We start from the raw sequence: 22232 nt of genomic DNA on the forward strand, positions 1-22232 counted from the left end.
CGCGGTGCGCCGCCTCGTGCTTCCCCGACATGGCAAAGTGAGGTGAGGGGTGTGCGCCCCCAAAAAATTGCGGAGGGGGGGGGGGGGGGGTATGGGTGTGGGTCGGCGCGCCGCGGGATTACAAGGGCTATTTGCAGTGGACAGTCCTCGAGCGCTAGTCGGGAGACAGGGCGGGGCGAGTGGTCCAGCATCTAAGTGAGTGTGGATCTAGCGTCTCGTGCCGCACGACCAGCACAGCGAGCGCTGTCACAGAGAGGACGAGGACGAGGAGGTAGCCTGCAGGTTCGAAGGGGGGGGGGGGTTAAGAAGCGGACTCTGTCTCGAAAGAGCGCGAGAGGGGCGCGTCCCCGGAGAGGGGCGCAGTCCGGCGAGGGCCGAAGAAAGCGCAGCCAAAAGACCGCGCGAGAAAAGGGGGTGCGGAGGTGGCCGCATCTAGCCCCAGCCGCCAAAGCCGAAGGGGTTGCTGGTCGGCGAGAGGAGCCTCGCGAGCGCGGGCGCATCGTACGACACGACCTCGGCAGGCGCGTACCAGCCCGTGACAGCTATCCCGCCCAGAATCAGCGCCCCGCCGTGGTAGTCGCATCGCCGCAACTCCTCGTGCAACACGCAGCGCGAGAGGGCGGCGTTGGCGACCACGATGGTTGCCATCAGCGCCGCCGCGAGAGACGCGGGCGTGAAGGCGAGCGCGAGGACAAAGACGCCGTTCCCGCCAAAGTAGACGGTGAGGCCCGCGAGCCAGATGGCGTGCGTGCGCGGGACGCGCGCCAGCGGCCCACGTATACTCTGCGTGCCGCAGCAGTCTCCGAGCAGCACGTGCGGCTCGATGAAGGTGAGCGCATATTTCTGGATGGTGATCCCGATGGCGAGTAGCAGCACGGAAAGGAGGCAGAGCGCTATCCCGATGGCGCCGCCGCTGCCGTCCTCGCCCGCAGGAGCGAGCGGCGGCGGAGGAGGCGCGGTGGACGCGGAGCAGCTCATCGCGACGTCCTTGCGACGCGGCGGGCGTCAGCACTGCGAACGCGGACGGCGCCGCGGCGCGTTGGAGCGCCCTTCCCAAGGATGTCACAGTCGCAAAAAAAGAATTTAAACAAGACAACTCTCTCTCACAGCACACAGGCTCGACACAGGTGCGAACTGGCGCGTGCTAGTACTATCACCGGCACACCAAAAAAAGAACTCGCGGAACGCAGGCCTCCCGGAGGGCCCAAATCCAGAATTGGCGGGCAATTGACCTCCCGCCGCCGCCGCCGCCGCCGCCACCACACGCCGCCGCCAACGCCGCCGCCACACGCCGCACGCACCCGCGCGCCGCAGCGCGCCGCACGCCCATCCTCCCCCTCGCCCGCGCGGCAGGCACGATCTCGTACGCGCAGCTCTGCCAGCTGGTGGAGGTGGAGTGGAGGCGGCACGGGCCGCCCGCGGGCCTGTACATGCAGCACCGCGCCGCCGCGCCGATCGCGCCGCAGCGGGCGCTGGCTTGAGGGCGCGACGGCGGGTGCGAGCGTGGCAGTGTGCGGCGTCGCTCAAAGGTGGAAAGGAGGAGGCGGCGCGCCGATTAGCGGCATGCATCTGTGGCGCACAAGGCTGGTGTGCTCGACAGGGGCCCCTCGCTGCGTGCGCGTGTGATGAGGCCTGTAACCGCAGCCTGGGCTAGTACAGTCTACAGAGCCGTGTAGCCTGGTCGGCTGGGTTGCACACTGCACTTCACATGCGCTGGCGTGCGAGAACCGCGAGATGAAGAGGAGAGATGGGGTCCGTCCCCGTCTGCCATACCTCTCTTTTTCGCGTTCTCAAAATCATTCAGTCCAAAATTGCTGGTAGAGCTAGTGGTAGAGGCTCAGTCTCAGCCTGCACCGCCGACGAGCGTCTTCTGCGCGCAAACCGCACGGACAAGCTCGCGTCAGCCTCCACCGATGCTGAGGGTGAGGCAAAGCCCCGGCTGCGAGCCCGGGCGAGCAGACCGGTCCGGACGGAGTAGCCGCGGCCCTCTCGCCGGGGCGTGGCGCCGAGCGCCTTGGCCAAGAGCGCGAGCGACACCTATGGTGTCAACACCGCATCATCCATCCGCAAAGACAGAGACGACCCTGAGCACCATTGCTCCAAAAGCTGACAGTGAGAGCCATCGAGCCGAAGAGAAATCACGACTCTCACAGTGATTTGGGCTCGGCAGCTTGTTAGCCCTCAGCCGAAGCTGGGGCCGGTCCCGTAGCCGAGAGAGCCCGCGCCGATGAGTTCGACGCGGTCGGGGGGGCCTGCGAAGAGGCCAGCGAGATGGCGATCGCTGTGGGCTCTGCATGCTGATGCTCTCTCTGACTGACTGACTGACTCTGTCTGTGACTGTGTGCACTGTGGTCGTCGCGCGTGAAAGGAGCAGGCTGGAGGGCAGTTTTCTTCGTTTTTCTCTCTCCAACGGCGGCACGGAAACGCGAACGGGCGCGGAAACGAGAGAGTTCGCACTTCTCTGCACTCGACTGCGCATCCCCCCCCCTTCCCCCGCACGTCCCTCAAACTTGCTTGAGGCGCGTGAGCAATGAACGCGGCAGCAAGCACAAAGAGTCTGTGCACGCATTTGCACATATGGCCGACGCCGCACCTCTCCTAGCTCCGCGCCTGGGCGCGGCCACTCGCGACAGCCGCCGCCGGCAGGTGCTCTCCATCGTGCGGCCGAAGCGTGGTGGGAAGCGCGCCGCCGCCACCGCCTACGCCTGGCTACTCGCGGGAGCCACCCTCCTCTGCGTTGTGCAGCTGGTGGTGGCAAGCTATCCAGAGCTCGGCGACGATCCAGCCAACGACGTCTACTTCTTCGTGGCGGACGCGGTGCTCTCCTCCATCTTCCTCGCCGACTACAGTCTGCGGCTCTACTCTGCGCCAGAACTGCCTCGGATGGTCACGCGCGGCCTCGCTCCAGGAGAGGCGAGGCTGCGCTGGGTGTTATCAGGAGAGGCCGTCGTGTACGCACTCTCCACCTTCCCCTTTTTCCTCGACCTGCTTGTCGACGGCCGCTATTCGGGCGTGTTTGACAGCGGGCTCAATGCCAGCTGGGTTAGCACCTCTAGATGGGCCTCCCAAGGGGACACAGGGTAGGCTCTCGCTCACACGACCGACCCCGTGCAAGGTGCGCGTCTTTCGAATCCTCAACATCTTCCGCACGTCGGAGTACTCGGCCGCCGTAAACACGGTGCTACGCGTCCTCGTCGTCAACCGAACGATTCTGCTCGCCTCGCTCGCGATGGTGCTCTTCATGGTTTTACTCACTGCAACCCTCCTCTACTCGATCCTCCCCGACGCCACGCTCGCCGCGAACGGCATCCGCTCCATCCCGGACGCCGCTTACCTCGCCGTGCTCATGCTCACCGGACAGGCGCTGCCGGAGGGGTCCCTTTCCTCGGGCACGCGGCTCATCGTGCTCTTCACCTCCTTCTTCTCCGTGCCCATCTTTGCCGTGCCCGCCGCGATGCTGACCTGGGGCTTCGAGGGTGTGCGCCGAGCGTGGCAAGCGATGAATGCAGGCTGCGCGCCGAGCGGCCGGCGAGGGTTGTCTATAGGCGAGGCGCAGCGACTCGCGGCGCGCGCGGCGCGGCGGTTCGAGCGCAAGCAGGCTTACGGCGAAGGTGCAGAGTCTGCAGCGGGGACGATCGCCGCCGAGTCGTCCGACGACAGCGACTCCGACTTTGAAGAGTACCTGCGCACGGCAGCGGGGGCGGAGGGGGACGACGGCGAATTTGCGGAGGAGGCGCTGTCCTTCTTCGAGAGAGCAAGTTCGGACGCGGTGGGGGGTGGCGGCCGTCTCCTGCCAGAGGCGCGCCGCCTGGCGCAGGAGATCGAGTCGAAGCAGCAGCGTGCGGCGCGGACGCGGCACTTGCGCTGCGACGCGCTGCACCTTGTCGAGGCGAGCTATGGCGAAGACAAGCCGGACGGGCATGCAGAGGCGCTGATGGAGGCGCGCCTCCAGAGCTTTGCCCAGCTCGTGCACTCGTCACGGCAAGCAGAGGCTTCGACGCCGCTAGCTGCACCACTGGTGAGCGGGTCGGGCGCAGATGTAGAGGAGGAGGTGGCCTCCGGGGCACTGGTGGGTGATGCGCAACTGCGGCGGCTGGAGGCGGTGCTGGACCGGCGTCTGGCCACTATGGATGCGCGGCTCGCGAAGCTCGAGGCGGCGCTGGTGCACCGACTGTCGTCCCGCAGCGCATCCCGCAAGTCGCTCGTCTACGCGGGCTCTCTCGGCTACGGGACCGGCCCCAGCTTCGGCTGAGGGCTAACAAGCTGCCGAGCCCAAATCACTGTGAGAGGCGTGATTTCTTGTTGGTTTTCTAAAATCTCTCTCTCTGAAGAACAACATCTCTCTCTCTCTCTCACTCTCTCTCTCTCTCTCTCTCTCTCTCTCTCTCTCTCTCTCTCTCTCTCTCTCTCTCTCTCTCTCTCTCTCTCTCTCTCTCTCTCTCTCTCTCTCTCTCTCTCTGAAGAAAATGTTCATGAAGGTGCGCGGCATGGAGAGAGCATTGCCGCTCACGCCGCCTCTCTCGTACGTCGCGTTGACCCGCCCGCCGCCCTCAAGCCACGCCAGCACCGCCTCCTCCTCGCCTCGCCCAGCCGCTGCCACGACCGCATCGGGGGCTGCCAGGACCACGCTCGGCGCCCGCCCTTCCGCCACCGCTGGAGATTGCGTCTCCGCGACTCTCGATCCGGCCGAGGAAGCGCCGCCGGAGGAAGTGCCGCCTGCGCCTTCGCCGCCGGCTGCCGTCACCGCGGGCCGTCCCGCCACCACCTCCTGGAGGTGCTTCTTGAAGGCCTCGACGCACTCGGCGTGGCCCTTCTCCTTGGCAACCTGCAGCGCTGTCTTGCCGCCCCTTGGCAACCCGTCTCTAGAGCGCCCCTTCCTATCTGCTCCCGCCCGCAGCAGGCGGAGCACGACGGCGGGGCGGTTGAAGAAGGCGGCGCCGATCAGCGCAGTCCAGCCGTCGCAATTCTGCAGGTTGACCTCCGCGCCGTGCTGCATGAGCAGCTCGACCACCCGCTCGTGACCTTTGTTGGCGGCGTACATCAGCGCGGTGTTGCCCTGGCTGTTCTGCAGGTTTATCTCAGCCCCGTGCAGCAGCAGCAGCTCGATCACCCGCTCGTGGCCGTTGTTGGCGGCGCGCATCAGCGCGGTGACGCCGATGCTGTTCCGCAGGTTGACCTCCGCGCCGTGCCGAATCAGCTTCTCAACCACCCGCTCTTGGCCGTAAAGGGCGGCGTACATCAGCGCGGCGAGGCCGCTGCTGCTCTGCTGGTTGATCTTCGCCCCGTGCCGAATAAGCGACTCGACCACCCGCTCGTGGCCGTGGCTGGCGGCGAACATCAGCAGCGTGATGCCGCTCACGCCGCCTCTCTCGCACGTCGCGTCGGCCCGCCCGCCGCCCTCAAGCCACGCCAGCACCGCCTCCTCCTCGCCACGCTCAGCCGCTGCCACGATCTCATCGGATACCGCCGCGGCACCGCTCGACGCCCGCTCCGCCGCCGCCGGCGACAGATTGCCCGGCCGCACCCGCACGCTCTCGCCGCTGACCTCGAGCGCCACAGCGTACCGCCCGCCCTCGAAGCTCCGCGCCACGCCCCGCTGCCCGTTCAGCTCGGGGCGGGAGGAGAGCCCGCCGAGCACGACTCGCTGGCCGAGCAGCGGCGCGTCGGCAGGCGACGTGCCGGCTTCGTGCTGCATCGCCACCCACTCGTGCTGTTTCTTTTGAGCAGGCGCAGGCGCGGAGGGGGGCAGAGCCTGTAGAGGATGTAGAGTGTAGAGCGCTGTAGAGCTGTAGAGATGTAGAGCGCTCTGGAGCGCTGTAGAGCTGTAGAGCTCTACATCCGCCGCGTGACGAACTGCCTGTGTTCGGCTGAGGGCTGAGGTAGAGCCCGACCGACAAGAGCTTGCCGAGCCTGACCTCCCGAAGGCGATGCGCGAACCGCGAGAAGGAGCGGTGCCGGTGGGGTCCTCACCCCGGCGGCCCACGCACGCCGTCTGAGCCCCTAGGCCTAGCGCAGCGCGAACTCGCTCTGAGCCTAGCGCAGCGCGAGATTTGCGCAGCAACCTGGCCGGGCAACCCTTACTTACGAAGAAAGTTATAAAAATCTTTAATCATCAGGGTAACAGGGACGTCAAAGACAGTGGTCAGTACACTCTCAGCTCAGCACAAGGAGCACGCACCACAGCTTGTTTGTGGGAGGGGGCGCATGTGCACGTGCATTAGCTGTGTCGTAAGGCGCGATACTCTCAACTCTGCCGCGCGGAGAGGGGAGGGGGGGGCGAATTCACCGCCTGCTCCCGTCACTCTGGCCCGCAATACTTCTGGAGGATGGCGGGCTCGGAGAAGGTCAGGAAGCAGTCCCGGGGGCCTATTCACACTTGCGGCCGTGAAGCTTTGACGCGACTGTGGGTGCTCACGTGAGCTGGGAAGGGGCTGGCTGGGTGGCTCGTTCGTGGGGGGCAAAGTGTGCTCGTCGCTTTCCTCTTGCGATCTGTCTATCATTGAGCATGGCGGGGCGCCGCCGGGGATACCGGCGAGTGTCTTGTCTTGTGGTTCTGTGTGTCGCTCCTGTGTGACCGTCAACGCCCGTCTTGCGTCCACCCATACCGCGTTGGTGTCCCAGCCGTTGGTCGGACTGTGTTTCGCCTTCCCATCTATCTATCTACCGGCTTCGAGGGGCAGGATGCTGATGCCCTCCGGCTTGGACTTTGTGGGGACCGAGAGGGCGAGGGGCGGTCCAACAAGAGTGCCGTCGGGTCGCATGAGCAGCACCTGCTTCGACTTGTCCGAGATGACGAGGAGGCGGTCGCCGTCTGTACCCGGACCTGCGCCCGGGACGTGGGAGATGCCCGCGACGTCTCCGACCGACGTCACGGTGGCGAGGAGCCGCTTGGCGTTCGGCGGCTGGCGGTCCATCCGCAGGGCCAGCGCGGGTTCCTTCTCCTTGAGAAAGTAGAAGGCGTCCTCGCCGGGGGAGTACGTCACTCCCTCCACTCCGCCCGCCGTCTGGGTAAGGTCACTTCCGTACCCCGTCTGGTGCACCTGAGGCAAGGTCAGGTACACTTCTCCACACACACGAGGTGGTGGGGCAAGGGCCAGGCTGTCCCTCGCGTCTGACTCCACGTCTAACGACAGGAGCCCCACGGCATTCAAAGTGCAAGGCCCGGTGCGCGTGGGTGAGCGGTGTGTGTGTGTGTGTGTGTGTGTGTGTGTGTGTGTGTGTGTGCGCGCCTTGCTCGCGCCGGCACGGTCGATGACTCCCCCGCCCGAAGACACGGCCGGCAGCGTCACCTGAGGGAGGAGAGGGGAGGCAGAGAGGGGCTGAGCGATGCAGGCTGAGAGAGGCTGAGAGAGGCTGTGGCCGAGACCGGGTGAGAGACATACTGCTGCTGGTGCTGCTGCTGGTGCTGCTGCTGGTGCTGCTGCTGGTGCTGCTGCTGGTGCTGCTGCTGGTGCTGCTGCTGGTGCTGCTGCTGGTGCTGCTGCTGGTGCTGCTGCTGGTGCTGCTGGTGCTGCTGGTGCTGCTGCTGCTGCTGCTGCTGCTGGTGCTGCTGCTGCGGGTGCTGCGGGTGCGGGTGCTGCTGCGGTTGCAGTCTGCACCTCCACAAGTGCGCCGCTCCGCTCCTCGGCGAGGACGACGGCTCGCCCGCGGAGCAGCGCCACGCCCTCCGTGTCCACAAAGTTCGTCAGCGGGTAGACGGCGGCGAGCGATGGCCCGCCCGTGGCCTGAAAAAAGACACACGCGCGCTCGTCACCACAGCGGGGGGCGGGGGGGCTGTCGATCTGGGCCTCGAGATATGCGGAGATGTGGGGAGGTGTGGATATCCGCACTACCCCATCTGGGCCTCGACATATGCGGAGATATGGGGAGATATTCCGCATCTAGGCTGGCCGCGGGGAGGGTGTACTCGCGCAGCTCCGTCGGCTTGTTGACGACGACGACGAAGCGGAGGGATCCGTCGGGCGTCGCCTCGAGGACCGCACCGTCCGACAGGTTGTCTGTGATGCCGGCGAGGATCCAGTTTCCGACCCTCCTGAACCCCGACAGAGTGTTCAGCACGGGCCGCGGGGGCGGCGGCGGCGGCGGAGGCGATGGCGGCGGCGGCGGAAACGGCGGCGGCGGAGGCGGCGGCGGAAGCGGCGGGGGCGGCGCGGGCGGGGGCGGCGATGGTGGGGGCGGAGGCAATGGCGGGGGCGGAGGCAATGGCGGGGGCGGCGGCGGGGGCGGCGGCGCGGGCGGCGGCGCGGGCGGCGGCTGCGGCGGCGGCGCGGGAGGGTTGATGAAGAGGTACGCGTAGAGGTCGAATGGCGGCGGCGACTCGTCCCCTCCCGCCGAACTCTGGCGGCTCCCGCCGCTAAGCCCGGCCACCAGAGGGACGCCAGCGCTGGCCAGATAGAGGGACGCCAGCAGCGCCGCACTGACGCCCAGTACGAGCCAACCCTGCCGCCACCGGCCTGGCACGTGGGCCTTTGCAGACGGGCCACCCTCCTGCAGCCGCCGCCAGTTGTCGTCGCCCGGGTTCTTCTCCCTCGACATGATGTGCACCTGACGAAGTGGACAAGTGGAAGCTGTGATCGGCAGGGGTTTCGACCCGCGGCCGATCGGCTCTGGCGAGCCAGGAATCGCAGATCTCGTTGTTCCGGGAGGCGGCGTGCTTTTCGCGGGGAGTGTGGTGCTCTCTCTCTCTCTCTCTCTCTCTCTCTCTCTCTCTCTCTCTCTCTCTCTCTCTCTCTCTCTCTCTCGGTTGCTTACCTGTGGTGTGCGTTTTTGTGAATATCGCGGTCAAGCACGCCCGCCGTCTTTAGGCGCTGTACAGTTGTATTACGCGAGTGGACCCCAATGTGTGTGTGTGTGTGTGTGACACTCACACAAAAACACAACCCCGGCCCCCCAAGACGCACAAGCTCAGACCGAGAAAGGGATAGACAGCAGCGACACTGCGACAGTCAGAAAGAAGTCAGCGATGGGTCCCAGGAAGGCGAATGCGATGACGGCCTCTAGTGTGAGCTCTAGCTAGTGAGCTCATCGCTACTAACTATGTATATGCAGCGAGTTAGGAGCCGACCGACCGACCCTCGCGTCCGGTGCTCACCGACGGCCGGGCGGGCCACCCGCCCACGCGCCGCCTACGTACGGCTACGCGCAGCGCGTGCGCCGCAAACTCGCCAGCCGAGAGCGCCGGCCAGTCGCCATCGGCCGTCGCGAGAGGCCTGCCCGGCTGTCGCCGCGGGGCCCCCACGAACACCACGCGTCGGATGCGGTGCCGCGCGAACTCGCGCGCAAAGTGCACGCCCCACGCCCGCCGCAGCGTCGTAGCGAAGTAGGACCGCGCCTCCTTCGCGCTACGCGCGCCGATCCGCCTCCAGTGCTGCTTGGATGCCGACTCCACCACACAGTCGAACAGCTGGTGCAGGTCGTCCGACGCCTCCGCGTAGGCCCCGACAACGAGGCTGCGCACGGTGCCAAACGAGCGCAGCACGGACGCCAAGGCGAGCCTCGTGCCGTGCCCAAGACGCACCCGAGATCCAGCGGAGGGATGTGACGCACCTCCCCCCCCCTCCCCCGTCAAGCGGAGGGTGAACCCCCCTCCCCCCCCCTCCACCTCCCCTGTCCAAGGTGAGCGAGGTGTACGAGGCGCGCTTGGCGCGCGCGCGGATGGACAAGGCGGAGCGCGAGGCGTAGCTCGATGGTGCGCGTGTGCCCACACGGAGGCCCCCGCCCCGGTGACGAGTGGGCGCGCTCTCTACACTGGCGCGTCGATCATCGCTCGCGAACGAGACGGAGGCGAGCCGCCTCTCTCTGCCGGCTGGTCGGCGCTGGCCTGTCCCTGTTTCTGTCGGCTCTGACTGGTACGGCTTTAAATGTACGTGGCTGGGTTCACAGCGATTGTAGGAAAACGAAGGGACCAAATCACGGTCGCGGCCTTCCGACTCGCGCCTCCGCCTCACTGGCACTAGGAATCCTATTGTAGCCCTGGCCGGTGCGCGTGCGGAGTTGAAGTTCCGGAGTAAAAATTCCAACGCGTTCTCTCACGGTGACCAAAAAATGTCCACCTCAGAGGCACCTCCGGAGGCAGGCCGCCGCACGCCGGCGACACAGCTCCAGCTGTCGAACTGACCCGCAGCTCCTCTCAGAGCGGGAACTGTGACGAAAGTTGACTGAGGCGGTTGTCAGGAATCATCATACGGATCACATGGTTGCTCTTTGATGACGGGATACCGCCCGACCACTCCTGGGTGGCACTGCCACCGGTGTCGCTCGACGTCCTGTCGACAGCGTGCCGACAGCGACACAGACCATGTGGGACGCGTCGAGTATCGACCTCTACTGCTTACCCAGCCTTCGAGTGTATCCTGGCTGTGGTCCCACACCCACTGGTGTCCATCTCAGAGACCGCAGGAGGTCATGAGGGTCGATGGGAGTGCCAACCCCACAATGCCTAAAAACCCAGCCCAGTATCTCTATCTGCCTCTGCCCATGCCCCTGTCTCTCTAGAGCCCAGTGGGCCACTGTCTCTGCCTCTTGTCTCTGTCTATGCCAATGTACATATGCATATGACGTCGCTAGCTGTACGTCGCTAGCTAGTACGTGTGTGTGTCATGTGATGTTGGCCCATCTCTATGTGTGGCTTGTGGTTGTGGTCGCTGTCGCGGTGCACGAGTGGTGTGTGGCCGCTCGCGCGGAGGGCCCCTGAAGCAGAACCAACAACGACACTCAAATTGACCACCACGGGACTATGCAGCGAGCTCCACCCCTCCCACAAAAGCGTCCTCTCACTCTCGCCCTTTTTCAGCGATGGAGATCGCATCGCGGAGCCCCCCTGAACAGACAAGACCACGGGACAGCGAGCTCACCCCCCCTCCTCCCTGTACCCACCTTCTTCCCAGCACATGCCTTCAACCACGATCCGTGCGCCGGCGCCAGTAGCAGTACTGTACTTGGATGCTGTCAGGTTGCTGTCCTTTGCGCGCGGCTAGTCGGCATCCGCCTTGGCCCTCGCAGCGGCCGCTGACGCGCGCCTCGCCTTGCCGGCAGCCAGTGCCGCCTCCGCCGCCTCCGCCGCCTCTGCCGCCGCCGCCGCAGCCGCCGCCGCCGCCGCCGCCGCCGCCGCCGCAGCCGCGGCGGCCGCCTCCTCCTCTGCCGCTGCCAGAGCGTCGGCCTCGGCTTCAGCCTCCCGGCGCGCCTCCGCTGCCACCAAGGCTGCCTCCTCACCCGCCTCTGCCGTCTCCTCCTCGCTCGCCTCGCCTGCCGCCTCGGCCTCCTCTCCCAACGCCTCCGCCAACCCCGCGACCGACGTCTCCGCCGTGATGCCGTACCGAATCCGCTCCTCGTGGAGCGTCTCGAGAAGCCTGATCAACCCCTCCCTGTCCAGCTTCGCGGGCTTGGCTGCGTCTGCCTCTGACGGCGCCTCGGACTCCTGCGACGGCCCAGCGCCGCCGCTCCCGCCGCCCTTCTTCTTCTTCTTGCCCTTCTTGCCCTTGCCGCGCTTCTCCGCCTCGACCTCCGCCAGCAGCTCCTCGGCGTGCCGCGCCGCCTCCGCCTCCGCCGCCGCCCGCTCCGCCGCCCTCTCCGCCGCCCCCGCAGCCCACGCCGCCTCCTTCGCCGCCTTCTCGGCCGCCGCCTTGGCCGCCGCATGCTCCTCGAGGGCACGCACGCACTCGGCGTGGCCCTCCTGCTTGGCAATCTGCAGCGCCGTGAGCCCACTCACCGAGCGCAGCTCCGTGTCGGCGCCCGCCCGCAGCAGGCAGAGTACGGCCGCTGGGTGGTTCATGAAAGCGGCGATCATCAGCGCGGTGCGGCCGACGCTGGTCTGAAGGTTGATCTCCGCGCCGTGCCGCAGCAGCTCGACCACCCGCTCGTGGCCGTTGAGGGCAGCGCCCATCAGCGCGGTGCTGCCGACGCTGTTCTGAAGGTCGATCGAAGCGCCACGCTGCAGCAACGCCACGGCCAGCCGCTCGTGGCCGTAGAAGGCGGCGGCCATCAGCAGCGTAGAGCCGCTCACACCCACAAGAGTGAAAGTCGCGTCCACCCGCCCGCCGCCGTCGAGCCACGCCAGCACCGCCTCGTCGCCCTCCTCAGCCGCCTCCACGACCTCCTCGGGGACGGCATCCTCGTCCGTTCCGCTCTCCATGCCGCCAGAAGAGGGCGCGGCAGTTGGTGCCGCCGCTGCCCCCTTGCCCGAGGCGGCATCGCCGTCCGCCCCTGCGCCGCCCGCCTCGCTGATCTCCTCGGGAACAGGCCCGCTGCTGCCGTCCGAAGCGCTGCCTGCCCCCGCGCCGCCCGCCTCGACCGCCGCCGCGTCGCGCCTCTCCGCCGCCACCTCGCCGAGAAACGTCTTGACGGCGGCGACGCACTCGGTGTGACCCTTCTCCTTGGCGATCTGCAGTGCCGTCTTGTCCGCCGTGCGCAGCGTCATGTCTGCGCCCGCCCGCAGCAACTGGAGCAGAACAGCAGGGTGGCCGTAGAAGGCGGCGCCCGTGAGCGCAGTGCAGCCGCCGACGTCCTGCAGGTCGACCTCTGCGCCGTGCCGCAGAAGCAAGTCGACCACCCGCTCGTAGCCTTGGTTGGCGGCGAGCATCAGCGCGGTGATACCGCGGCTACTCTGCAGGTTGATCTCCGCGCCGTGCCGCAGCAGCTTCTCGACCACCTGCACGTGGCCTTCGTTGGCGGCGGCCATCACCGCCGCAAAGCCTTTGCTGTTTTGCGCGTCCACCTTCGCGCCCCGCTTCAGCAGAACCTCGACCAGCTGCTTGTGACCTTCGGTGGCGGCGATCGCCAGGAGCGTAAAGCCACTCACACCGCCACGCACGCACGTCACGTCAGCCCGCCCGTCCCCGGCGAGCCACGTCTGCACCACGCCCGCCTTGCCGTCCGCCGCCGCGGCTTGGATCTTTTTCGGCAGCGCGAGCAGCGCAGCCTGTGGCGCCGTTGAAGCGCGCCCTTTGCCAGCTCCGGTTCGGCCGGGCATGGGAGCGCTCGCGCCCCGCCCCCCCCAGCAGTTTGTTGGAATAAAGAATTCCTTTGAATAGAGAAAATTAAACTCCCTCGCACAACACTGGGCACGGGACTGGCGCGCACTGGCACTAACACAGTTGGAATAAAGAAATGCGTCTGGTAGCTAGTCCCGTGCCCAGTGTCGTGCGAGGAGCTATGTCGTAAATTTCTTAGCCCAGTCTTACCGCAAGGATTGGTGTAACGCGATCCACGCAGGCGCGTTTCTGACGGCCGACCGTCAGTGTGGTGCGCGGAGTCGCCCCCAGGCCTTCTCCGACTACATGTACGCCCGCCCGCGACTGACTGTCGGTCGGCTAGAGCTAGTGTCTCTCCTGCCTGAGGCTGAGGCCGCGGCGCGCGGGAGAGACCCCTGCCCCCACCGGACCTATAGCGTGGTGGGGAGGAGAGGGGCTCGCTGCGAGGAAGGGCGGTGTCTAAGACGGGCCGCCAATTCCCCATGTGCAAAGCCCGTCCCACCCCTTCGTCCCCCGCGCCATCGGGCCCCGCCGCTTAAACGGCGGGCGGGGGGGCATGGGGACGATTACGTCACGGTTTCGTGTGACGGCCTCGAAGCCAAAAAAGGTTGCGGTTGTTTTCCCAGGATGACGTGTCAGCTGAACCTGTGAAGGGCCCAGGTACGATCGTACGAAGATTCTCAAGCAATTCATAATTAAGTGAGGACGTGTCAGTTGTGAAGGGCCTGCTTACCTCGCCTCGTGCGACTTCTAAAATTCTTCTACTCGAGTACGCCCGCCGCCAGTCTGCAGGTCTCGATTCACGCAGACACAGCTCCGGTTCCTGTTCGGTCCTTGCACGCTAAGCGCAGACAGCAGCTCTCAAACTGCTTTTAGTAGGCATCGCGGGATGTTTCCACGTGGACTTAACATGGCGGGCCGCTCCCGGAGCTTCTCGTCGTTTTTCGAAGGGCTCGGCTTGGATCCGCCAAAGGCCGGCAAGCGCCGCACGGCTGAGCGGATGGACCCCAAGACGTTCTTTGCAAACGAGCGCACCTTCGCGCAGTGGCAGGCCGCGGGCATGCTCCTCCTCACCGTCGGCATCGCTGTCACCAAGCTCGAGGATTCATTCGACACCGACCAGCTCGGCGGCATGACCGTCATCGGCTGCTCGCTTGTGATTATGCTGTACGGCCTCGTCTCTTTCCTGCACCGGCTCAAAAAGATTAAGCGCAAGGACCCGACCGGGTATGACGACCCGCTCGGCCCCGTCGCGCTCATCTTCGTCCTCTTCGCCGCAGTTGCCCTGTACCTCCGCCGCATGTACGGCTTCAATTGGGACACTGAAGGCATGCTCACGGCCGACACGCCCTTCTTCGAGGCCTTCAAGGTGCCGCTTACCCCCCCCCCCTCCCTCCCTTTCTCGTCTTCTCTTCACAGCTGCTGCGTCTGTGAGCAGGTCCCCCTTGCCCCATCGCACTTTGCGGACGAGGCGGCCGCCGTCGAGGTGGTGGCGAGGGCGCTGCAGGCTTCGGCCGCCGTCGCGTCGGTCACACCCCTTTCGCATGAGACAGCTTCCGAGTCCTGCCACTCACGAGTCATGGTTGTAGTGATTGGGGCCGGCATAGGTCACTCTCGCAAACGCGACCTTTGAGCTCCTGCGCCGCACGCACCTCGACACGCACCACGCGACTCCTCTCCACTCCTTCCGAGAGATTTTCAACGCCAGCGGCACGGCGGTCACGCTCACCACGCTGCTGACGGCCGCGGGAGCGCGCCGCAAGAGCCGCAGCTTTGGCTCCGGGAGCGGCAAGGGGACGCTGACAGGCCTGGCGATGAGCATCCGCGGTGGCGACTTTGCGGAGCTCGCCTCCACCGCCGCAAACTGCGTTGGACGGTCGCGGCGCAACGGCGCGAAATCACATCTGAAATGACTCAAGGTGGTACAGTGGACACCAGTTGCGTATCTAGGTACGCGGCGCACTGCGACGTCAGGATCGTGCGGACCTCGCACGCGATGGCGAGGGAGCTCACGGTCACGCGCGTGCCGCACACGGCGTCGGTCACGTCGGTCCGCGGCGGCCTGAATGTGGGCACTCCATGGAGTGAGTACGTCTCATCAGCGTCATGCTCGAATGAGTAGGCTGCCGACTTGGGCTTCGTCCGACACGTCAAGCATCATCACGCCCCATTCCAGTCATCTGATCCTGAGTAGGTTGGCGATCAAACTATGTATATATACTTTTGTCTCTGGTGATGCCGCCTTTCCCTGAGAACGCACACAACGCCTCGTGTGTAATGCCCTGTGTTCCGCGAGTGCGCGTGCCCCGTCGTCCATGCTAGGACGTGTGTAACACTGACTGACTGACTGTAGGTTGGCGATCTACGCGGGTACTTTGCCCTGCCGCGCGACGTGGGCGGCAGTATGCGCGCCGCGCCCTTTCTGACCGCGCGGTGCCGCCCCCTTCAACCAGTGTCATCCACAAACCTCTGGGTTCGATTCTCAGCCCGCCCGACGCCACTGCCCTAGGTGGTCACCGCTCCTGCCCGCCCGCCCCTCCTGCTCGGACGGCGAGCGGTTGTACGTGGTGGGCGAGCACTACTATTGGAGGGTGCGGCCCACAGTCCATGTTCACATCACCGCGCATTGCGCGCGGCGCGCCTCGCCTGTTTCAATGCGTCGACCTGGCCTTAGGTGCGGCTCCCGTTCTCTCTCGCGGCGGCGCCGGAGTCTCGCCTCGTCGCGTCGCTTACCACACGGTATGACACGCCGCAGCTGGCGGTGCGGCCGGACCGGGCGCCGCGCGAGGACTCGGAGCTGTCCTTCCGGCTCGCCAGCCAGGCTCGCGCGTCATGGATCACGAATAGTAGTCGGTGTGATGAACGCATCGCCCGCCCCTCCTCTTCATCGGACGCCGCCCGCCCTCGTCATCGCCGCGCCCCTCCTCAAGCCAGGGCCCCCGGCCTCGAGCTTAGAGCCATAGCGGACCGGCGACCCCCTCCCAACCTTCTCGGAACCTTCTCGGAACCCTCCCGCAGGCTCCCGACGTCACGCCCGAGGGCGGCGACCTCGCCGGCCCCTCCCTCCTCGCCGCGCGTGCGCTCTACAGCGAGCTGCGCAGCGCGCCTTGGGCAGCACCGTAAGGAGTGTGTGAGCGCTCAGCGGACAGGCGCGGTGATTTATTTTCCTCACCTGGCCCTGGCGCGCTGGCCACGACCCTGCCACGTGGTTCGGTCTACGGCCACGAGCGTGTCTCTAGACTTCCTTGTGGCACGTCCACTTCGCACTTGACACTCTAAGATGCCCTCTGTAACACTATAAGAGATCTCAAACTGCTGCACACTGCATGGGAAAAATCAACAGTCACAACAGTGGTCCGTGTGCACATTTACGGCTTTATCATTTTGGGGGCAAGAACAACACTTATGCCCCGTCGCAGCGCACCGCCGACGCGCGACGGCCGGCGGAGGTACAGCAGCACAGCGTAGCGAAGCGCTAGCTATGCAAGGGACCGCGGCCGCGGAACCGGCGGCGGACGGGGCTGGTGCGCAAGCGCCGGCCACCGTCGTGCTGCAGGCCTGCACCGGGGGTGCGCAGCGGACCCTGGAATAGCTACGATCGCGCGCAACTGGAAGACGCGGTGATGGTCGCAAGGCTCGCAGGTGCGTCGCAGGTCAGGCTGATAAGGCCTGGCTACGCGACCATCGAGGTCGACCTGAAGCACGAGAAGGCCGCGGGCGACCGCGAGTCTGTGCAGGCGGCGGAGCGCTTGTTCATCGAGCGCACCGCGCCGCGGAAGAAGGAGGAGCTGACGGAGGAGCAGAAGGATGCTCGGGCCGCGGCTCGCAGGGCCAAAAAGGCCCGGCAGAAGGCGAACAGGGCGAAGAAGAAGGCTGCGGCGGCGGCTGCGAGCGAGGCCGAGCGTGCGGGCTACCCGTACGCGCAGCTGCGCGAGAACGCCATGTTCGTGATGGAGGGCCTGGAGGCTGCGACGCAGGCGGCGCGCATCCCCACCGGGTCCAACATTCAGGTCGCCTACGCGCTGCCTCCAGAGGGGGGCAGCGGGTTCGGCGACATGGTGTACGCCACGGTCCCTATGGGCTCCGTGGCGACGAAGGTCGCCCGGGACTGGCTCGCCAACGAGCTCTACGAGCCGTCCCGGCGAGGCAAAATTGATGCGGCCTGCAGGGACCGAAAGGTTGCCGACCTGATCACGGCTGCCGGCGCCTCGGCGCCGGCCGACGCCGTGTTCGGCGGCAGGTTCGCGACGGGCGAGACGCCCCGCCCGACGACCTCCGCCTCCGAGGCGGACGAGGGCGACGGCGGCGATGGCGGGGCCGAGAACATGTCCTTTGACTTATTCTAGGTCCCCACCCCTGGCCTCACCCATATCTTACCTTCTGCCCCCCCCTCCTGCGACCCCCCAGGCTAGATGGAGTAGTCAGATGTAGACTTTGCCCCACACAGCCCCTTACCCCTTCACCCTCGCCTCGCTGCTTGGTGTTTCTGAACACGTAGTCGTCCACGCTGTGGGGGTTTGTGCGGGTCCTGTGTCTGGGAGGGAGGGAGTGGGGTGCAGGTTGCTCACCCACGGCACCGGGCCGGTGCTTGCACTTTGAATGCCGTGGGGCTCCTGCCCGTGTCCCGGGCGTGGAGATGCGAGGGTCGCCCCCCCTTGCCCCACCACTTTGTGTGTGTGGAGACGTTTACCTTACCTTACCTTAGCGAAGCGCGTGTTCGGCGTGTGAGACCCCAGTCGCAGTGCGCGTCGTACCGCTGCCCCGGCAGGTTGGTAGCGCACCAGCTGGAAGGGCTCGGCGGAAGTGTATCGCGCGCCTTGCGGGGGGGGCGCGGAAAAGAGGAACCTCTTAGCGCCATCGCCAGGGAGGGTGCTGCAAGCAGCGCCGGGCGACGACTCGCGCCCGTGAATTTTCCCCGTGCGCGGAAAGCGGGCCGCCCGCGTGGCGTGTCTCTACTGGTTGCACCCAAACAGTAAATTTTGATGCACTTTCATTATCAGGACAGTAAAGTTTGGCACTTGGCCAGTCACAACTCTCAACAATTCTCGAGCCCAGTCACACCGCTGCTATGCAGACACCATTCGTCTTACTGCTCTCGCAGTCGCTATCGCAGGCACCACCCGGCTTGTGCAACAGCTTCTGCGCCCAGAAGACCCAACCCTGGGATGTGCGGTGCACCTGGAACGGCTGCGGCGCCTGCACCGAGTGCCCCGTGGTGTCACAGCCACAGATCGTGCCACCACCTGCCCCTCCTCCCCCGTCTCCGCCGCCACCCCCGTTCTGCCCGGCCTTCTGCGCCAGGAAGACAGACACCTGGGATGATCTGTGCACCTGGGACGGCTGCGGGACCTGCACCGAGTGCCTTCCGATCAGCGCACGGGTGACCGCCTAGCTTAGCCAACCGCTAGCGCGCCGAAACAAGAACAGGGGGGGGAGATGCCTGGGAGGCGGAGATGGCACACGCGCACTCGCTCGCACCGTGTGCGCAGGTCACAGTCTCGCCGTCGCCTTCACCGCCACCGCCAGCGCTGCCCTCTCCCCCCTCCCCACCTGCGGCGCCGGAGGGGTATGGCGGTGACAGAGTCGGACGACGTCTCCGAGTGCAGCTCTGCCAGGGCGACGCGGAATGAAGTTTTTCTGCTCAATAACAAGCAGCGCTGGGAGAGGGCCGACTTCAAGGAGCTGCTCGGGGATGCTTCGAACGAGACCTATGTCGGCCCGCTGGCGAGCACCTGCGCGGCCGCAGCTCCCTCCTGCAGGTCGCGATTGAGCGAGATTGCGGCCCTGCCTGCTCCTAGCAGCAACCCGTTCCGAGATTACGACTGGTGTCTCAAGAGAGCCGCCTGCCCAGCACCAATCGGCGCCGACTGCGTCGCACGAGAGTGCGCGGCTCTTGTGCAGAAGTGTGAGTCGGCCGGCTCCGCAACGTCTCTCCCGATTGGAATCGTCACGGTCGACGCGCACGTGCACAGCGACCACCCGGGCGTCCAACGATGGAAGATGTACGCATCGGTGCACAACTACACGTACATTAGCAAGTGGCCTGAGGTGCCTCCGGACGCAAATGAGTGCGCGAATCGAATCATGCTCCAAGATTGGTCGTCGTCGCTCATCATGCTGGACATCATTCGAGACCCGCAGTATGCGCACGTCGCCTACTTCATGTACGTCGAGCTCGACCAGTGGATGGTGCGATCGAGCACGACCTTCCGCCCATCCGCCCCGCGACCCATGCCTGCAAGTGCACTTAGCTCACGAGGCTCTGTCCATCTGCCAGGTACGCCCGATGGCGCGGCTCGAGCCCCTGTTTGAGATCGCCCACCTGACGAGCGACTTGGACTCCGCGCCAGTGATGGCGGTCGTCGACGAGTACCCCTGCCGCGATGTCCGCGGTGGCGGGCTGTACAACGCCGGCACATACTTCGTGCGGCGACACCCCGTGGTCTCCAGCATTCTTTCTGCCTGGCACCAGTCCGAGTTCTACGGGGGTGCTGGGAGCCCAGACTGGCCTGCAAGGCAGGGTGCCTTTTCGCACGACCCACAAGTGTACGCCGCGCACAGCCGCCGCATCACGGCGTTCCCGGCGGGCTGCGTCGCCGGATCGCCGTTTGCACCTCTGATTGGCCATGCTCTCGGGGGCACCATCAACGGGGTCTTTGATCCAAACGTTGCCCGTGTGGAGGTGAAGCGGGAGGTGCACCAGTGCGTGATGGGCTCGTTGCTAGACAGGCAGGCGAGAACCTGCGTACTCAAGCAGAAGATCGACGGGGCTACTGCTCGGTGCACATTGAACCGCCACGGCCGCGGCGTCGACCGTCCGAGCGTCGTGGGTGTTGGACTGTTGCAGGGGAGCGGGAGGCCTAGCTTGTGGCACTTGACACTTTTAAACACGTTACTAGAGCCGTACACGTAGAGCCGTACACGCCAGCTGCTCCTGCCCGTGTCCCGGGCGTGGAGATGCGAGGGTCGCCCCCCCTTGGCTGATTCTCACGCGTTGTCCGACACCCACGGCGCGCTGCGCAGCTCTCTGTAGAGGTCGTGCGCCGCGAGGGAGAGGGCGCCGTCCGAGTTGAGGTCGCTCACCTGAGGGGTTAGCAAGCAAGGTGAGGCGCGAGCTCCTCCACACACGCTTTTGTGGGGGCTCACAGGCTGAGCCGCCCTCGCTCACCTCGACGCCGTGGTTCTGGTTGCCTCCAATCTTGAAGGAGAGCTCGGAGTCTTCCCGCGGCGTCTGCAGCGGCAGCACCGCCAGCTGCGGCGACTCGTACTTTGTGGTGAGCGACGCGTAGAGGTAGACGGACGGCGCTTGCGCGAGCGCAAACGGCAGCTTGACCTGACGGGCACACAAGGCAGGGACGGGAAGTCTGGCTCGAAAGTCTGGCGGCGCCACACGCGCCACACGCGGGCGTGCAAGGCTACCCCCGCGTGCGCTGTGCTGCTGCTTCACCTTCCAGTAGTAAAACTCGTCGCGCACGTAGAGGCGCTCCTCGTCCTCCGTGCCGAGCAGGAAGGGCCCCGCCGGCACACGAGGCGGTAACGCGAAGTACCCCCTCAGGTCGCCTAGATCAGAAACACACCCGGAGATGCGCGTCTGTTTCTGGGCCCCCCGCACACCACACCCGCGAAGGTGGTCGCCGATCGTGGTGAGCGAGGTCGTGTGCGGCATGCCCGAGATCTTGACCGAGCGCTGCCAGCTGGTGGCGGGCAGCGGCACGCGCGGCGAGCGCGGCTGGCCAACCTCCGCCTTCTCCATGTGGAAGTTCTGCTCCACCTTGACCTCGCAGTGCGCCGCGTACCGTCCGACGCAGTTGGCGGCGGTGGCGGCGAGCTGCGCGCGCTCGGTGCCCTTGACGGAGAGAGTGAGGTCCGTGCTGCCCGTGCCCGGCGCCGAGCCGAGGTTGGCGCTCATGTAGCGCGCGCCCTTGAGGGTTAGGCGCGTGGTCAGCTTCACCTTGGAGCGGCCCTGGTTGACGACGAGGTCCTCCGCCGTGTCGAGCTCCGTCTGGCGAAAGAGCTCGAAGGTGGCGTGGGCGAGTGTGACTGACGAGACCGACGCCGAGGCCTGCATCGCCCTCGCAACCATCGCGATGGCGGCGGTCTCGTTGACGAAGTACGACGGCATCACCCCCATCTCAAACTCCTTGGAGAAGGGCGTGTCGGCCGTGTGCACCTAAGGTCAGCTCACGGAAACTTCTCCACGCGTGCACAAGGGGGCGGGGCAAGGGGGGGCAGGCAGTCCTCGCGACTCCACGTCTAAGCGACGGGAGCCGGCCCGGCACTCAAAGTGCGAGGGGCCCGGTGCGCGTGGGTGAGCGGTGTGAGCGGTGTGAGCGGTCTGTGCGCACCTCCTCGCCCGGCCACTTGAAGGTATACATCCGGAGGAGGTAGGTTCCGACTGCGCCGCAGAGGACGATGACGAGTAGAACGGGGCCGACTGGGTCGTCGTAGCCCAGCGGGTCCTTGCGCTTGATCTTCTTGAGGCGGAGGAGGAAGGTGAGGAGGCCGTACAGCATCAGCAGCAGCGCCGAGCACCTATCCACTTATGGATGATGAGTCACGAATGCACTCTCAGCGGCACAGCAGCAGCAGCGCCGAGCGCATGATCATCAGGCCGCCGCCGTCCTGCTCCGCGCCCGCCACGTCCTGTTCACAGCTGGAGGTGTGAAGAGACGCTGTTCACGGTGTGGCCGTCCATGTCCTCCATGTCGTCCTCAAGCTCGGTGATTGCGATGCCGACCGACAGGAGCAACATGCCCGCGCTCAGCCACGACGTGAAGGTGCGCTCGTTCGCGAAGAACGTCTTGGGCTCCATGCGGGCGGCGGGGCTCCGTGCGACGCGCTTGCCCGCCGTCGGGTCGCCGTCCACCATCCGGCTCCACGCGGTCTGCGTCCCCCCGGCGGAGGCGGAGCCGAGGTGGCTGAAGGAGGGGAGCGCGAAGCTCCACGAGCCGTCGAAGCTCCACGAGCGCGTGCGCCGCGGGCCTGACGGCACCGTCACCGTCTCTGACGGCGCCGACTCTGGCGGCACCGCCTGCTTGGCGGCAACGCCGCCGCCCGCCGTGACGGAGCGCGCGTTGAGCGGCGACGAGCCCGCCTTCGCCGCCGGCGCCACCGTCTTCATCCACTCGGCAGCACGTACTCGCTCACCGAAAGATAAGCGTTGCGCTGAGTCGAGGTGGCCACCTAGGCATCGACGATGGGGCTGGGCTGCGGGCGAGGAGGAGGGTGCTGACGAGGGCGCGGAGCTATAGGCGAGGAGGAGGG

The 22232-nt window shown here is 66.2% G+C and overlaps 9 protein-coding genes across 9 annotated transcripts in view; 3 read left to right on the forward strand and 6 right to left on the reverse strand.

Annotated features, from left to right (window-relative positions):
- Positions 1–308: 308 nt before the first annotated feature.
- On the reverse strand, positions 309–2123 carry EMIHUDRAFT_449270 (hypothetical protein; the record flags this gene model as incomplete). Its single annotated transcript, XM_005787943.1, has 7 exons — positions 309–987; positions 1108–1192; positions 1302–1424; positions 1581–1632; positions 1774–1814; positions 1883–2037; positions 2112–2123. 7 exons carry the CDS (start codon positions 2121–2123, stop codon positions 433–435), a joined length of 1023 nt encoding a protein of 340 aa, XP_005788000.1. The 3' UTR covers positions 309–432.
- Positions 2124–2577: 454 nt separating this feature from the next.
- Positions 2578–4252, forward strand: EMIHUDRAFT_201744 (hypothetical protein; the record flags this gene model as incomplete). The annotated part of the gene is made up of 3 exons (XM_005787944.1): positions 2578–3042; positions 3116–3476; positions 3618–4252. The coding sequence occupies 3 exons, from the start codon at positions 2578–2580 to the stop codon at positions 4250–4252; spliced, it is 1461 nt and encodes a 486-aa protein (XP_005788001.1).
- Positions 4253–6088: 1836 nt separating this feature from the next.
- Positions 6089–8535, reverse strand: EMIHUDRAFT_449271 (hypothetical protein; the record flags this gene model as incomplete). The annotated part of the gene is made up of 5 exons (XM_005787945.1): positions 6089–6366; positions 6665–7040; positions 7599–7724; positions 7933–8029; positions 8291–8535. 5 exons carry the CDS (start codon positions 8533–8535, stop codon positions 6299–6301), a joined length of 912 nt encoding a protein of 303 aa, XP_005788002.1. The 3' UTR covers positions 6089–6298.
- A 517-nt stretch (positions 8536–9052) lies between these two features.
- EMIHUDRAFT_201747 (hypothetical protein) lies at positions 9053–10547 on the reverse strand (the record flags this gene model as incomplete). The annotated part of the gene is made up of 4 exons (XM_005787946.1): positions 9053–9494; positions 10053–10126; positions 10193–10265; positions 10510–10547. 4 exons carry the CDS (start codon positions 10545–10547, stop codon positions 9053–9055), a joined length of 627 nt encoding a protein of 208 aa, XP_005788003.1.
- A 425-nt stretch (positions 10548–10972) lies between these two features.
- On the reverse strand, positions 10973–13661 carry EMIHUDRAFT_201748 (hypothetical protein; the record flags this gene model as incomplete). The annotated part of the gene is made up of 3 exons (XM_005787947.1): positions 10973–10994; positions 11316–11533; positions 13614–13661. 3 exons carry the CDS (start codon positions 13659–13661, stop codon positions 10973–10975), a joined length of 288 nt encoding a protein of 95 aa, XP_005788004.1.
- A 301-nt stretch (positions 13662–13962) lies between these two features.
- EMIHUDRAFT_47074 (hypothetical protein) lies at positions 13963–14250 on the forward strand (the record flags this gene model as incomplete). The annotated part of the gene is made up of 1 exon (XM_005787948.1): positions 13963–14250. A coding segment is annotated over one exon (288 nt), but the record flags the coding sequence as incomplete, so codon positions are not given.
- Positions 14251–16294: 2044 nt separating this feature from the next.
- On the forward strand, positions 16295–17314 carry EMIHUDRAFT_201750 (hypothetical protein; the record flags this gene model as incomplete). The annotated part of the gene is made up of 3 exons (XM_005787949.1): positions 16295–16322; positions 16457–16537; positions 16611–17314. The coding sequence occupies 3 exons, from the start codon at positions 16295–16297 to the stop codon at positions 17312–17314; spliced, it is 813 nt and encodes a 270-aa protein (XP_005788006.1).
- A 2641-nt stretch (positions 17315–19955) lies between these two features.
- EMIHUDRAFT_201752 (hypothetical protein) lies at positions 19956–21481 on the reverse strand (the record flags this gene model as incomplete). The annotated part of the gene is made up of 5 exons (XM_005787950.1): positions 19956–20051; positions 20137–20301; positions 20416–20528; positions 20583–21138; positions 21314–21481. 5 exons carry the CDS (start codon positions 21479–21481, stop codon positions 19956–19958), a joined length of 1098 nt encoding a protein of 365 aa, XP_005788007.1.
- A 55-nt stretch (positions 21482–21536) lies between these two features.
- EMIHUDRAFT_201753 (hypothetical protein) overlaps positions 21537–22232 on the reverse strand; it is a gene marked incomplete at both ends in the record, with an annotated part of 4333 nt that continues 3637 nt past the window's right edge. The window contains 2 exons of the mRNA XM_005787951.1: positions 21537–21611; positions 21649–22151. Of these exons, the coding sequence (XP_005788008.1) occupies positions 21537–21611; positions 21649–22151 (578 nt within the window). The remainder of the gene's footprint in view (positions 21612–21648; positions 22152–22232) is intronic.

This window comes from Emiliania huxleyi (genome assembly GCF_000372725.1).
Source record: "Emiliania huxleyi CCMP1516 chromosome Unknown EMIHUscaffold_14, whole genome shotgun sequence".
Lineage (NCBI taxonomy): Eukaryota > Haptophyta > Isochrysidales > Noelaerhabdaceae > Emiliania > Emiliania huxleyi.